We start from the raw sequence: 15,333 nt of genomic DNA on the forward strand, positions 1-15,333 counted from the left end.
TCTACTGGACACCCCGTAGCCTTCACACGTCCTCTACTGGACACCTCGTAGACTTCACACGTCCTCTACTGGACACCCCGTAGCCTTCACACGTCCTCTACTGGACACCCCGTAGCCTTCACACGTCCTCTACTGGACACCTCGTAGCCTTCACACGTCCTCTACTGGACACCCCGTAGCCTTCACACGTCCTCTACTGGACACCTCGTAGCCTTCACACGTCCTCTACTGGACACCCCGTAGCCTTCACACGTCCTCTACTGGACACCCCGTAGCCTTCACACGTCCTCTACTGGACACCCCGTAGCCTTCACACGTCCTCTACTGGACACCCCGTAGCCTTCACACGTCCTCTACTGGACACCCCGTAGACTTCACACGTCCTCTACTGGACACCCCGTAGCCTTCACACGTCCTCTACTGGACACCCCGTAGCCTTCACACGTCCTCTACTGGACACCCCGTAGCCTTCACACGTCCTCTACTGGACACCCCGTAGCCTTCACACGTCCTCTAGTAGACACCCCGTAGCCTTCACACGTCCTCTACTGGACACCCCGTAGCCTTCACACGTCCTCTACTGGACACCCCGTAGCCTTCACACGTCCTCTACTGGACACCCCGTAGCCTTCACACGTCCTCTACTGGACACCCCGTAGCCTTCACACGTCCTCTACTGGACACCCCGTAGCCTTCACACGTCCTCTACTGGACACCCCGTAGCCTTCACACGTCCTCTAGTAGACACCCTGTAGACTTCACACGTCCTCTAGTAGACACCCCGTAGACTTCACATGTCCTCTACTAGACACCCCGTAGCCGTCACACCCCGTAGACTTCACACGTCCTCTACTGGACACCCCGTAGCCGTCACACCCCGTAGACTTCACACGTCCTCTACTGGACACCCCGTAGCCGTCACACCCCGTAGACTTCACACGTCCTCTACTGGAGACCCCATAGACTTCACACGTCCTCTATTGGACACCCCGTAGACTTCACACGTCCTCTACTGGACACCCCGTAGACTTCACACCCCGTAGACTTCATATGTCCTCTACTAAACACCCCGTAGACTTCACACATCCTCTACTAAACAACCCGTAGACTTCACACGTCCTCTACTAAACACCCCGTAGACTTCACACGTCCTCTACTGGACACCCCGTAGACTTCACACGTCCTCTACTGGACACCCCGTAGACTTCACACCCCCTAGATTTCGCACGTCTTCTACTAGACACCCTGTAGACTTCACACGTCCTCTAGTAGACACCCCGTAGACTTCACACCCCGTAGCCTTCACACGTCCTCTACTAGACACCCCGTAGCCTTCACACGTCCTCTACTAGACACCCCGTAGCCGTCACACCCCGTAGACTTCACACGTCCTCTACTGGACACCCCGTAGACTTCACACGTCCTCTACTGGACACCCCGTAGCCGTCACACCCCGTAGACTTCACACGTCCTCTATTGGACACCCCGTAGACTTCACACGTCCTCTACTGGACACCCCGTAGACTTCACACCCCGTAGACTTCATATGTCCTCTACTAAACACCCCGTAGACTTCACACATTCTCTACTAAAACACCCCGTAGACTTCACACATCCTCTACTAAACAACCCGTAGACTTCACACCCCCTAGATTTCGCACGTCTTCTACTAGACACCCTGTAGACTTCACACGTCCTCTAGTAGACACCCCGTAGACTTCACACCCCGTAGCCTTCACACGTCCTCTACTAGACACCCCGTAGCCTTCACACGTCCTCTACTAGACACCCCGTAGCCGTCACACCCCGTAGACTTCACACGTCCTCTACTGGACACCCCGTAGCCGTCAAAACCCGTAGACTTCGCACGTCCTAAACTGGACACCCCGTAGCCGTCACACCTCGTAGACTTCACACGTCCTCTACTGGAGACCCCATAGACTTCACACGTCCTCTATTGGACACCCCGTAGACTTCACACGTCCTCTACTGGACACCCCGTAGACTTCACACGTCCTCTTCTAAAAACCCTGTAGCCTTCACATGTCCTCTACTAAACACCCCGTAGCCTTCACACCCCGTAGCCTTCACACATCCTCTTCTAAACACCCCGTAGACTTCACACGTCCTCTTCTAAACACCCCGTAGACTTCACACGTCCTCTACTGGACACCCCGTAGACTTCACACCCCCTAGATTTCGCACGTCTTCTACTAAACACCCCGTAGACTTCACACGTCCTCTACTGGACACCCCGTAGACTTCACACCCCGTAGACTTCATATGTCCTCTACTAAACACCCCGTAGACTTCACACATTCTCTACTAAAACACCCCGTAGACTTCACACATCCTCTACTAAACAACCCGTAGACTTCACACGTCCTCTACTAAACAACCCGTAGACTTCATACGTCCTCTACTAAACAACCCGTAGACTTCATACGTCCTCTACTAAACACACCGTAGACTTCACACCCCGTAGACTTCATATGTCCTCTACTAAACACCCCGTTGACTTCACACATCCTCTACTAAAACACCCCGTAGACTTCACACGTCCTCTACTAAACAACCCGTAGACTTCATACGTCCTCTACTAAACAACCCGTAGACTTCATACGTCCTCTACTAAACACACCGTAGACTTCACACCCCGTAGACTTCATATGTCCTCTACTAAACACCCCGTTGACTTCACACATCCTCTACTAAAACACCCCGTAGACTTCACACGTCCTCTTCTAAACACCCCGTAGGCTTCACACGTCCTCTACTGGACACCCCGTAGACTTCACACATCCTCTACTAAAACACCCCGTAGACTTCACACGTCCTCTTCTAAACACCCCGTAGGCTTCACACGTCCTCTACTGGACACCCCGTAGACTTCACACGTCCTCTACTTAGGACTGTATTTCACATGGTTAGACAATTCGTGGAGTCCACTCCCGTTAAATTGTAATCTTCTGTTCCAGTGGGTTTTGCTGCTAGAACATGATCCTTACACCCATCTATTCACTCAACCCTGGGCTGCTCTTAGAACAAGATTTCCATGGCAACTATTTGCATTGTTAGTGGCATCATTTAACATCTTTGTTATGTATGTTTTTTTAAAGCGAGCTGTACACACAGACTATAGCGTCCATTCCATTTATTTTAGGGCATTTGTTTAGATTGCAATATTTGTGCTATACCAGATGGATTTCAGTGAGATATGCATTTGTTGAAGTAGTTTGAGATTAAAACTAGAATCCTTAATTGAAACAATGACAAAGCAGTCACCCCGACTGTGTTTTGGAGAAATGTAACCGCTCTCAAATTCATAGACAGAGCTGTGGATGCAAGGACTGACCATCCATGATATCAACATGCTAGTTGAACTAAGCTCGTGAGGCATTTATAAGATATTCAAGAATCAATGGGTATATATCATTTATAAATCCCAAAATGGATGTAGCAACTACAGATTCCCACTAACTTCAATGAAAATGATACAATCTCCCAGAAATGTTCACAGCAGAGCCCATAGGGGCCACTGAAACCAGTTGGTTGAGATTCTATTATTTCTGTACCAGGCAGTGAAAATTGAGTAACACATTTGGTGATAACATTCACCATCAGCAACAGAAGAGATTAATCACACATAATTCTATTCAGAATGTTAACTGTATTTCAGGAAAAATCAACAGATTGCACAAATCATTTCTAATGAACATAAGTTTTGGTCTAACAACAACCATGATAAAGATGGGAAAGAAACTTAAATGCCAACAGACTCAAGTTACTGACGTTACCAATGTACATTGTTCCAGAAACTTCAAGGCAGCAGTCATTCTGTTGGGCTGAGAATGTACTCAGTATTACAAGCTCTACCAAAGATAGGAAAGCCACCAAGCAATATGCAAAGTCCCACCTTCAGCATTAAGTCAACTTTAAGCCCAGTGTATAAAACAGATAAGGTATTAGTGAAGGGACAACATACAACATGTACAACACCATCCATACGCCATATGTTCTGCTATAGGATAACGGCCTAGGAAATCACATAAGATACAATATTTAAAAAACATTCCATTTCAGAGTTTTTCCCCGTATTGACACACTTAGCAAAAAAACTACAGAGACAAGTTATTCACAACAGATTGTGTATACTAAGCACGTCAGAAATACAGTTGTGTACAGGAAACAAACTTTCATTTCTACTGCATGATTTAAATCAGATATTTAAAACTCCCACCTGGTTTCAGAATCGTGTGGATGTCATGTGGGACACAAGCCAGCTTGGAGTGCACGTCGCCTACAACAAGCTCAAGTGGGAGGCCATATAGAAATTACAAGGGGAATGCACAGTGAAATGGTTGGAATTTTCCATTCTGATCAAGGGGGTGGACATCCCCCCCCCCCCCCGACAAGAGAACAAACTACCTTATGGAATGTTCCTTCGATGCAGTTGATTTAATGAGTGGCATTCCCGAGTAATTCCAGGACAGATCACTGGAAAGCCCCGTAACGGTCAGGGTGTTTCGAATTTCAACAACAACAACCCCTGTTACTAACAGACTCTTCCTGCTGACTAATAGTTAGGGGTTTTCAGAGTAGGTGCTAGTAAATTGTGTATCACAGTGACCAGCTACAGGTAACTGCTCAAATAAAAGTTAACACCAGTAAATGAGGGTACTTATTGGCAGCTCTTATGGTGTGGAGGTGCATTTTCCTGGCATGGTTTAGGTCCACTCAACTCCATATAGGACAAGGTCAACTCCAGTGAATACACAGCTATTCTGAGTGATCACCTGCTACCTGTAGGGTGAAACAGATCTACCTTGATGGGAGTGGTCTCTTCCAGGATGACAATGACCCCATCCACAGGGCACGAGTGGTCACAATGGTTTGATGAGTATGAAAACTATGTAAACCATATGCCATGGCCGTCTCAGTCACCAGATCTCAAACCAATTGAACACTATTGGGATATTCTGGAGCGGAGCCTGAGACAGCGTTTCCCACCACCATCAACAAAACACCAAATGATGGAATTTCTGGTGGAAGAATGGTGTCGCATCCCTCCAAGAGTTCCAGACACTTGTAGAATCTATGCCAAGGTGCATTGGCGCTGTTCTAGCGGCTCGTGGTGCCCAATGCCCTATTAAGACACCATGCTGGGGTTTCCTTTATTTTGGCAGTTACCTGTATGCTTGCAACTGGGTAGCAGTCCAAATGGGGTTATATGGCAACTGGGTAGCAGTCCAAATGGGGTTCTATGGCAACTGGGTAGCAGTCCAAATGGGGTTCTATGGCAACTGGGTAGCAGTCCAAATGGGGTTCTATGGCAACTGGGTAGCAGTCCAAATGGGGTTCTATGGCAACTGGGTAGCAGTCCAAATGGGGTTCTATGGCAACTGGGTAGCAGTCCAAATGGGGTTCTATGGCAACTGGGTAGCAGTCCAAATGGGGTTCTATGGCAACTGGGTAGCAGTCCAAATGCAGCTCTATGGCAACTGGTACAATCAAAATCAACTGGTACAACCAACACTACCCAGTACTGGTATCTAAACAGCAACAAAATCACATAGCATTTTGCCCTTATAAACACACACACGAAGACACCTTTAACTATGCACTGTAGGAAAATAAAAGGTGCATCCTCATTCATTAGACAGATACACAAAATAGTTTGTTTGGCAGTAGGTCAATGGTTTGCAACATTCAGGTAATCCTTGAGAACATAATCTTCACTTCCTGAAATAGAATCAGCCATGTTAGTCAACAAATGTAGCTAAACACTCTCACCGGCTCTATCCCATACGCTTGCTGGCACAGACACAGTAACGTTGTTGGCTGAAATACAGTGGAAGTCCAAAGTCCATCAGAAAGACAAATAGTTTTCTTTAAAAAGCATAAAGAACATGTCCGTCTATCCTCCTCTGAGCAGGGCGATTCTGGTGGTGACCACAGAAAGGCCATCGTCCTGTTTGGCTAAATAGATCCTGCAGACGTCAGGAAGAGCCTCTCTGCTCTCTATTAGGGTCCGCTCTCAGGTTTGCCAAGTGCTCCATTGGAAACAGGTTACGCTGCAGTGACTGCTTTCGATTTGGGATGAGAGGGGCGCATAGAGGAGGATGGAAATGGTTCTCCATGCCTACAGAGAGAAATGAAAACTGTTAGTTCTACAAGTCCAGAGAGGTGAAGGTGGTTAGTTCCAGAGAGGTGAAGGTGGTTAGTTCCAGAGAGGTGAAGGTGGTTCGTTCCAGAGAGGTGAAGGTGGTTCGTTCCAGAGAAGTGAAGGTGGTTCGTTCCAGAGAGGTGAAGGTGGTTCGTTCCAGAGAGGTGAAGGTGGTTCGTTCCAGAGAGGTGAAGGTGGTTCGTTCCAGAGAGGTGAAGGTGGTTCGTTCCAGAGAGGTGAAGGTGGTTCGTTCCAGAGAGGTGAAGGTGGTTCGTTCCAGAGAGGTGAAGGTGGTTAGTTCCAGAGAGGTGAAGGTGGTTAGTTCCAGAGAGGTGAAGGTGGTTAGTTCCAGTGGTGAAGGTCAGTTCCAGAGAAGCTATTGCATTGCAGATATGGCGATAGCTTCATTAACTGGGTACTTACTCGGTAGGCAGCAGCTATAACATGCTCTTGCGGCCGTTGGCACTGGGTCCTTTTGACCTCATCTTATCCTGGACCGGCCCCGACTACAGGACAGGAAGATAACGACTGTTAGAGTTTCTACAGATACTTAGTCATTTTCATATCAAAAAGGCAGGTCATGACCTCTTCATGATAACATATGGATGGAGAGGCAGGATCCGAAGCCAGAATTAGAACTGTGCTTCTATACTGTATCATTTTATGTAACATATTTAACAGTGTTTCTGTGGGGTTCATATGAAACATGATCCCATTTGGACTGCTGACAACATTTGATCCATTTGGCCAGCAGCATTACTCATAACCTACGTCTTTACATAATGATAGTGACCATATGATGGGATGGAGTGAGGAGGAATGGGACTTGCTTTAGGCTGTGGGTTTTTTTCTTTACTTTTTAAAACGACGCAGTTCAGAGTTGGACGAACGCACAGGTGTGGATCAATCATTCTGGCGTCAAGCGCTGCAGAAATGGCACGTGCTTGACGAGCACTAGAATAACTACAGTCTGACAGCTATGGGTCATAACAGAACAATGGACATTAGAGGGTTACGCAATAGCAGTTGAGGAAATGGAATTCTGTAACACGGAGGGCAGTAACATGTTTCAGCAACATACTCCTCCACCTGACTGTTCTCAGACCACGTCATGATACAATGTGTAAATGTATCATTTATTTAAAAAAATCTGTTGTCTTTCGCAATTGGAGGTCATGATCACGACGGAACAGTCAGTTGTTTAGTGAGACATTTGAGTCATTTAGGAGAGCGACATACATTTGAGTAATTTAGCAGAGTGACATACAGTAGTCCATACATTTTAGTACTGCATAGCATCAACATCATGTAATAAATTCAGAAATGGACTATCACTCAGTTTAACCTACCACTTTCCATACAGTGATTTAAACAGTGACCAGACTAGTGATTGGCTAGTCTTCTGATAGTACTGTACACAGCTTTATCAATCATAGCGTAACAGGTTTCAAACTAAAGTTAATATTCATATCCTACTAATAGGTGAATGAATTGAGAAACAATTCCCAACGTTTCTACATTTCCTCCTCTCATTCCCTGTCCAACGTGACTGTATTCCGTAGGAAACCAGGCCAACATTCCTAGCGGCAGGTTGGAAGCTGCAAAGCCCAGCCCATGTTCTGAGAAGTAACACACACACACTACCTTCACAATATCTCTACACATTTTAACACACACCAGCCCCAGTCAGTCTAGGTATCATCTCTCTTACCGGGGCCCGGCCCTCTGCCATCTCCCCAGAGCCAATGTGTGTCAAGTGGACAAAGTTTGTGGGCTCGCCGATCATGCTGCGGTCGATTTTCCTGCGCTTCTTCCTCTGGAAATAATAGAAAATATATAGAAATAGAAAATGGGGACTTAGATATTATGCAATTAAGCCCAGTGGAAGAAAAGCCTTACAGACTTTACAGCGCACACGCACACACACAATGCATTTTGTAACCTGAATGGGATGATCTTCGATAAGAGTTTTGATCTTCTACTTGTTATTTCATACTCAATGGCAGCGGGTCAGGGCGCCTAGCGGCGGGTCAGGGCGCCTAGCGGCGGGTCAGGACTCCTAGCGGCGGGTCAGGACTCCTAGCGGCGGGTCAGGACACCTAGCGGCGGGTCAGGACACCTAGCGGCGGGTCAGGGCGCCTAGCGGCGGGTCAGGACTCCTAGCGGCGGGTCAGGACTCCTAGCGGCGGGTCAGGACACCTAGCGGCGGGTCAGGACACCTAGCGGCGGGTCAGGCAGCCTAGCGGCGGGTCAGGCAGCCTAGCGGCGGGTCAGGCCGTCTAGAGGCAGGTCAGGCAGCCTAGCGGCGGGTCAGTACTCCTAGCGGCGGGTCAGGCCGTCTAGCAGCGGGTCAGGCAGCCTAGCGGCGGGTCAGGCCGGCTAGCGGCGGGTCAAGCAGCCTAGCGGCGGGTCAGGCAGCCTAGCGGCGGATCAGGCAGGCTAGCGGCGGGTCAGGACTCCTAGCGGCGAGTCAGGCAGCCTGGCGGCGGGTCAGGCAGCCTAGCGGCGGGTCAGGCAGCCTAGCGGCGGGTCAGGCCTCCTAGCGGCGGGTCAGGCCGTCTAGCGGCGGGTCAGGCAGCCTAGCGGCGGGTCAGGCAGGCTAGCGGCGGGTCAGGACTCCTAGCGGCGGGTCAGGACTCCTAGCGGCGGGTCAGGCAGCCTGGCGGCGGGTCAGGCAGCCTAGCGGCGGGTCAGGCAGCCTAGCGGCGGGTCAGGACTCCTAGCGGCGGGTCAGGCAGGCTAGCGGCGGGTCAGGCAGGCTAGCGGTGGGTCAGGCAGCCTAGCGGCGGGTCAGGCAGGCTAGCGGCGGGTCAGGCAGCCTAGCGGCGGATCAGCCCGTCTAGCGGCGGGTCAGCCCGTCTAGCGGCGGGTCAGGCAGCCTAGCGGCGGGTCAGGACTCCTAGCGGCGGGTCAGGCAGCCTAGCGGCGGGTCAGGCCGGCTAGCGGCGGGTCAGGAAGGCTAGCGGCGGGTCAGGCAGGCTAGCGGCGGGTCAAGCAGCCTAGCGGCGGGTCAGGCAGCCTAGCGGCGGGTCAGCCCGTCTAGCGGCGGGTCAGCCCGTCTAGCGGCGGGTCAGGCAGCCTAGTGGCGGGTCAGACCGTCTAGCGGCAGGTCAGGCAGCCTAGCGGCGGGTCAGGCAGCCTAGCGGCGGGTCAGGCAGCCTAGCGGCGGGTCAGGCCGTCTAGCGGCAGGTCAGGCAGCCTAGTGGCGGGTCAGGCCGTCTAGCGGTGGGTCAGGCAGCCTAGCGGCAGGTCAGACAGCCTGGCGGCAGGTCAGACAGCCTAGCGGCAGGTCAGGCAGCCTAGCGGCGGTTAAGAGATTTGGGCTAGTAACTGAAAGGTCGCTGGTCAGCCCGTCTAGCGGCGGGTCAGGCAGCCTAGCGGTGGGTCAGGACTCCTAGCGGCGGGTCAGGCCGGCTAGCGGCAGGTCAGGCAGGCTAGCGGCGGGTCAGGCAGGCTAGCGGCGGGTCAGGCAGGCTAGCGGCGGGTCAGGCAGCCTAGCGGCGGGTCAGCCCGTCTAGCGGCGGGTCAGCCCGTCTAGCGGCAGGTCAGGCAGCCTAGTGGCGGGTCAGACCGTCTAGCGGCAGGTCAGGCAGCCTAGCGGCGGGTCAGGCAGCCTAGCGGCGGGTCAGGCAGCCTAGCGGCGGGTCAGGCCGTCTAGCGGCAGGTCAGGCAGCCTAGTGGCGGGTCAGGCCGTCTAGCGGTGGGTCAGGCAGCCTAGCGGCAGGTCAGACAGCCTAGCGGCAGGTCAGGCAGCCTAGCGGCGGTTAAGAGATTTGGGCTAGTAACTGAAAGGTCGCTGGTTCGAATCCCCCAAACCAGGTGAAAAATCTGCCCGATGTGCCCTTGAGCAAGGCACTTAACAATAATTGCTCCTGTAAGTTGTTCTGGATAAGAGTGTCTGCTAAATGACATGAATGTAAGTGGAATGTTGAACATCCCCTTCTCTAATAGTTGTTTTATTAGAGCATGTTCAGTTCTGTCAGTGTAAGGGCATGTCATCACCTGTCAGCAGTGCTGTGAATAAGTCCCACTTGTTACAACAGGCTACGCTGGGTGCCGACAGAGATGACCCAGAACTGACAGGAATGAATGAGCCATTTCACATTAAGGATAATGACCAGTATCAATATTCTGACTGTATAGTGCAAATGCCACATAGCAATTATTAATTTGAATAATTAGGGATTTATAAAAACTAAAAAGAATGTTAATTAAATTATACACAGGTCCAACGACATGTAGTCATTGCACTGTTATCAGAAATAAACTATTTACAAGGCAAGCCTTTCTGGGAAGTAACACTTGTTAGTATGCCACCACATGCTATACACACATTCTAGTCTGGCCTTCTCTCGTCCCAACAATAGAATAAAGAAGGACCTAAAAATAAAGGAGGGAGGAGGAAGGGAGGGAAAAGAATGAGCTCAATAGCAGCACATGCCAGAAGCCCACTTCCCCTCAGAGACCCCATTAATTGTTAGGGGAGGGTTCTGGAGTTACTATAGAGACATGCTGTGGAGGGATACAATCTCCTTGTTTGACTGAATGCCAATTCTACGACGATGACACTGACGTGACAACGACTACAACAGTAGTTTTACAGTCCCCTAAAGGTTAAACATAAGGTGAAAGTGTATGGGTGCTTGGGACAGACTTGATATTTTCTGATCTGGTAATAGTGGAGTGTTTATTTTTATGAAGTTACATGTCTATGAGCTAGACTAAGGTTGAACCCGGCCTAACCTACGTCTTCTTAAATCATGATTCAAGAGGTAATGTCTAATGACAGAGCAGTCTTTGTCTGGACTGAAGTCTAGCCCTCCAGATAGGAAGACCTTCGGGACTATGTGGGTCACCCACTTCAAAACAACAGAAAAGGCCTGAGTCATTCCTTCTTCCACTCCCTCACCATCTACCGGGCCTATTTCTCAGGCCACTGACAGTAGCAGAGGGCTCTCTTCTCACTAGTGTTGTTGAATGGCTGAAGAATCAGCTAATGATACCCATGTCATCCCATGCCATGCATCTTGAGGATCCACAGCTGGCATGGCTGACCTAACTTCAACTAGTGAAGTTGTAGATATGGTGGTGTGGTCATTCTAATATCCAAACTCTTGGGAGGCAGGTAAACATCTTAAAATCAGGCAAACCCTTCATCTTGACCCATTGACCTTGGAGCTGTAAAAGCAGGGCTAGCACGGCAGCTAAAAAGTTACTGTGTTCCAGTAATTTCTCAGAAGGGACAAACTCACCGGTGGAGGTTTGGCCACCACGCAGCAGCCAATCTTGTGCCAGAACTCGCTCATCCCTCCTGTGCTGCTGCTTTTCTCTGAGTGTGTTCGGAGGCCCTGGTTCTCTGGACGCCCTGCAGGCAGAGGAGGACGTGTTGGAGAACAAGAACGCCGCTTAGGGTGGAATGGTGAGGGCGTTGCAACCAGTCCAGTCCCCAAAAGAGATGGGTGTCCCCCAAGGCTCAGTGCCAAGTCCGGTTCTATTCCTTTCTCTTAACGTTTAGAATGTCACCTCTTCCCTCTCACTGAATCCTGTGGATGCTCGTCTCCCCAGATTTCCACTGCCTCAGGTACTGTAGGGCCTGTTGAGTCAAAACCAGATTCCATTAGTTGAACGCTGACAAGGTATAGGAAGTGAAACAGTCTCCACCTGCTAGAATAGCACAATCAATTCAGATACAGTATTATGGGCATGTTAATTTCTACATTTCAGCATCCCCATGCCAAATAGACCTACATCTCTAAAGGCCTATTTGCTGTCAGTCAACATGCGTCCCCCACACACTTGCTCATCACTTCCTGTCTGTGACAGTCATGCAAGACAAGAGATTCACGCTGCAGTGGCAAGGGACTTCCTGTCATAATGGCAACACCCACTGAAAGATCAGGACCCGGGTCAACTGTCCCTCAGAAAAGAGCTGCAGGCATACTACGGGGATTCTCTCCTCCATCCAGTCACCGTCAACACTATTCAACTGTCACCAAATCCTTATATAATGTAAGCTACATTGACCAGTCAGTCTTACAAACAGATTTGATTCAGGATGAAAGACAGACATTTAGGACTGACATACAGTGGGGCAAAAAAGTATTTAGTCAGCCACCAATTGTGCAAGTTCTCCCACTTAAAAAGATGAGAGAGGCCTGTAATTTTCATCATAGGTACACTTCAACTATGACAGACAAAATGAGAAAGAAAAAAAATCCAGAAAATCACATTGTAGGATTTTTTATGAATTTATTTGCAAATTATGGTGGAAAATAAGTATTTGGTCAATAACAAAAGTTTCTCAATACTTTGTTATATACCCTTTGTTGGCAATGACAGAGGTCAAACGTTTTCTGTAAGTCTTCACAAGGTTTTCACACACTGTTGCTGGTATTTTGGCCCATTCCTCCATGCAGATCTCCTCTAGAGCAGTGATGTTTTGGGGCTGTTGCTGGGCAACATGGACTTTCAACTCCCTCCAAAGATTTTCTATGGGGTTGAGATCTGGAGACTGGCTAGGCCACTCCAGGACCTTGAAATGCTTCTTACGAAGCCACTCCTTCGTTGCCCGGGCGGTGTGTTTGGGATCATTGTCATGCTGAAAGACCCAGCCACGTTTCATCTTCAATGCCCTTGCTGATGGAAGGAGGTTTTCACTCAAAATATCACGATACATGGCCCCATTCATTCTTTCCTTTACACGGATCAGTCGTCCTGGTCCCTTTGCAGAAAAACAGCCCCAAAGCATGATGTTTCCACCCCCATGCTTCACAGTAGGTATGGTGTTCTTTGGCTGCAACTCAGCATTCTTTGTCCTCCAAACACGACAAGTTATATTTTGGTTTCATCTGACCATATGACATTCTCCCAATCTTCTTCTGGATCATCCAAATGCTCTATAGCAAACTTCAGACGGGCCTGGACATGTACTGGCTTAAGCAGGGGGACACGTCTGGCACTGCAGGATTTGAGTCCCTGGCGGCGTAGTGTGTTACTGATGGTAGGCTTTGTTACTTTGGTCCCAGCCCTCTGCAGGTCATTCACTAGGTCCCCCGTGTGGTTCTGGGATTTTTGCTCATCGTTCTTGTGATCATTTTGACCCCATGGGGTGAGATCTTGCGTGGAGCCCCAGATCTAGGGAGATTATCAGTGGTCTTGTATGTCTTCAATTTCCTAATAATTGCACCCACAGCTGATTTCTTCAAACCAAGCTGCTTACCTTTTGCAGATTCAGTCTTCCCAGGTCTACAATTTTGTTTCTGGTGTCCTTTGACAGCTCTTTGGTCTTGGCCATAGTAGAGTTTGGAGTGTGACTGTTTGAGGTTGTGGACCGGTGTCTTTTATACTGATAACAAGTTCAAACAGGTGCCATTAATACAGGTAACGAGTGGAGGACAGAGGAGCCTCTTAAAGAAGTTACAGGTCTGTGAGAGCCAGAAATCTTGCTTGTTTGTAGGTGACCAAATACTTATTTTCCACCATAATTTGCAAATAAATTCATTAAAAATCCTACAATGTGATTTTCTAGATTTTTTTTCTAATTTTGTCTGTCATAGTTGATATGCACCTATGATGAAAATTACAGGCCTCATCTTTTTAAGTGGGAGAACTTGCACAATTGGTAACTGACTAAATACTTTTTTGCCCCACTGTACAAGACCTAAGAGCCCTGTGCAACATGATGGTTTCAATAGGAGATTGATTAATAATTAAACTTTTATTTTGATTAAAGTCATCAGTATTAGCACGGAATTCAACTAGGTTGAGTAAGATCTCAACTATGCTTTGATGTACTGGTAATCATATTAGTTCACAGTCTTATAAAATACTGGTAAATGACCAGACAAGGAAATGCTTTCCCCAAACGAGTACCTACCCCCTTGCATCTTTGTAAAACTCAAACAAATTAGAGGTGAAAGAAAGAGGTTTGGGTATACTGTTTCTCTTTACAAACCGAACTCGACTTTGAACCATGAGATCAAGGTAAAGGTAGTTAGTGTGTGTGAGAGAGAATATGTAGATCTCCAGCTTTTTAACTGTAGGTCTACTTAAAAAGATGCCTGGCCTGAGAACAACACCGGCCATTGATTTACAGTGTTCTGTTATAGCCTCGATTCAACAGGGCAACAGGCGTGTTAAATAACACTGAGTGACTATCCAATTGAATATCCTGAAAAGAGATGGTCATTGAACGTGTATTAATGTGATTTTTAAAGAGTAGGGACATTGAATGTAGCCTAATTCTCAAATGAACATTCTCAATGTTTTCTATTGAGGCATTATTTTTGTCATCCAGATGTTTCTCGACGGAAACATCTGTAAGGCAACAACGTAAGTAACATCTGCATTTAACATTTTACTAACAAAAAACACTGACGCGAGTTCTCAACCCAAAAACCGTTCACTCAATCCAGTCACTCCGAAATTAGCATAGCAATACATTTACATCTAGATCCCTGCCACAATTAAACAACCAATTTCAACCAATTTGCCTTTACCGTAACATCAGTGTGGAATCCGCTTTCTCCCTCAAACGAACATGATATCTTTAAAACGGTCAGCTCACGAGTCGAGATGTGGTAAAGTAAAACGTCTCCTATGTTCTGCGGTAGGCTACACTCCTCGTTCTCAGGCTTTTACGGTGGCAGAACTATAGCGCCACAACTGGAAGAAAATCAACAGGCCAATGAAAGCGTTGCACAATCTGGGATATTTTCTGCTACACTGCAACCTGGTCTCAGAGCATTTCGTATTACTCTATACATAAATTTGAGACTCTTAATTTAGGTATGATATGTTATGTTTCAGTATGGTATGTATTCATTTGTGGATGTCCATCACCCATTTCGTATGATATGTTACGAATTACAATTCGTATTATATGTTACGAATTTGCAAAACAAACTATATGTTAAGAATTAGTAAAATGTATGATATGTTACAAATTCTAGCCAGGTGGCGAGCTGGCTAGCTGGCTAACGTTAGCTAGGCTAGGAGTTAGGGGTTGGGGTTAAGTTTAGGAGTTAGGGTTAGGTTAGCTACGGTTAGGTTAGCTACGGTTAGGGTAAGGGGAAGGGTTAGCTAACATGCTAAGTACATTACATTACCAAAATTATGTGGACACCTGCTTGTCGAACATCTTATTCCAAAATAATGGACATTAATAT

At 48.1% G+C, this 15,333-nt stretch overlaps 1 protein-coding gene across 1 annotated transcript; it reads right to left on the bottom strand.

Moving 5' to 3' along the window:
* Window positions 1–3,650: 3,650 nt before the first annotated feature.
* On the bottom strand, window positions 3,651–14,854 carry LOC110507711 (CDC42 small effector protein 1). The gene is made up of 5 exons (XM_036966573.2): window positions 14,665–14,854; window positions 11,419–11,759; window positions 7,878–7,982; window positions 6,590–6,672; window positions 3,651–6,142 (listed from the first exon to the last, which is right to left on the bottom strand). Exons 2-4 carry the CDS (start codon window positions 11,470–11,472, stop codon window positions 6,604–6,606), a joined length of 228 nt encoding a protein of 75 aa, XP_036822468.2. The 5' UTR covers window positions 11,473–11,759; window positions 14,665–14,854; the 3' UTR covers window positions 3,651–6,142; window positions 6,590–6,603.
* Between the last annotated feature and the right edge of the window lie 479 nt (window positions 14,855–15,333).

The sequence above is a fragment of the Oncorhynchus mykiss genome, chromosome 3, assembly GCF_057628025.1.
Source record: "Oncorhynchus mykiss isolate SJ-2025 chromosome 3, ASM5762802v1, whole genome shotgun sequence".
NCBI lineage: Eukaryota > Metazoa > Chordata > Actinopteri > Salmoniformes > Salmonidae > Oncorhynchus > Oncorhynchus mykiss.

What these genes read in the sequence shown, in the direction of transcription:
- LOC110507711 (XM_036966573.2), bottom strand. Translation starts at nt 11,472, where the DNA reads ATGAGCGAGTTCTGGCACAAGATTGGCTGCTGCGTGGTGGCCAAACCT. An exon ending in TGGTGGCCAAACCTCCACCG is followed by an intron (nt 7,983 to 11,418) that starts GTGAGTTTGTCC and finishes TATTATTTCCAG; the next exon opens with AGGAAGAAGCGCAGGAAAAT. An exon ending in TGGCAGAGGGCCGGGCCCCG is followed by an intron (nt 6,673 to 7,877) that starts GTAAGAGAGATG and finishes CCTGTCCTGTAG; the next exon opens with TCGGGGCCGGTCCAGGATAA.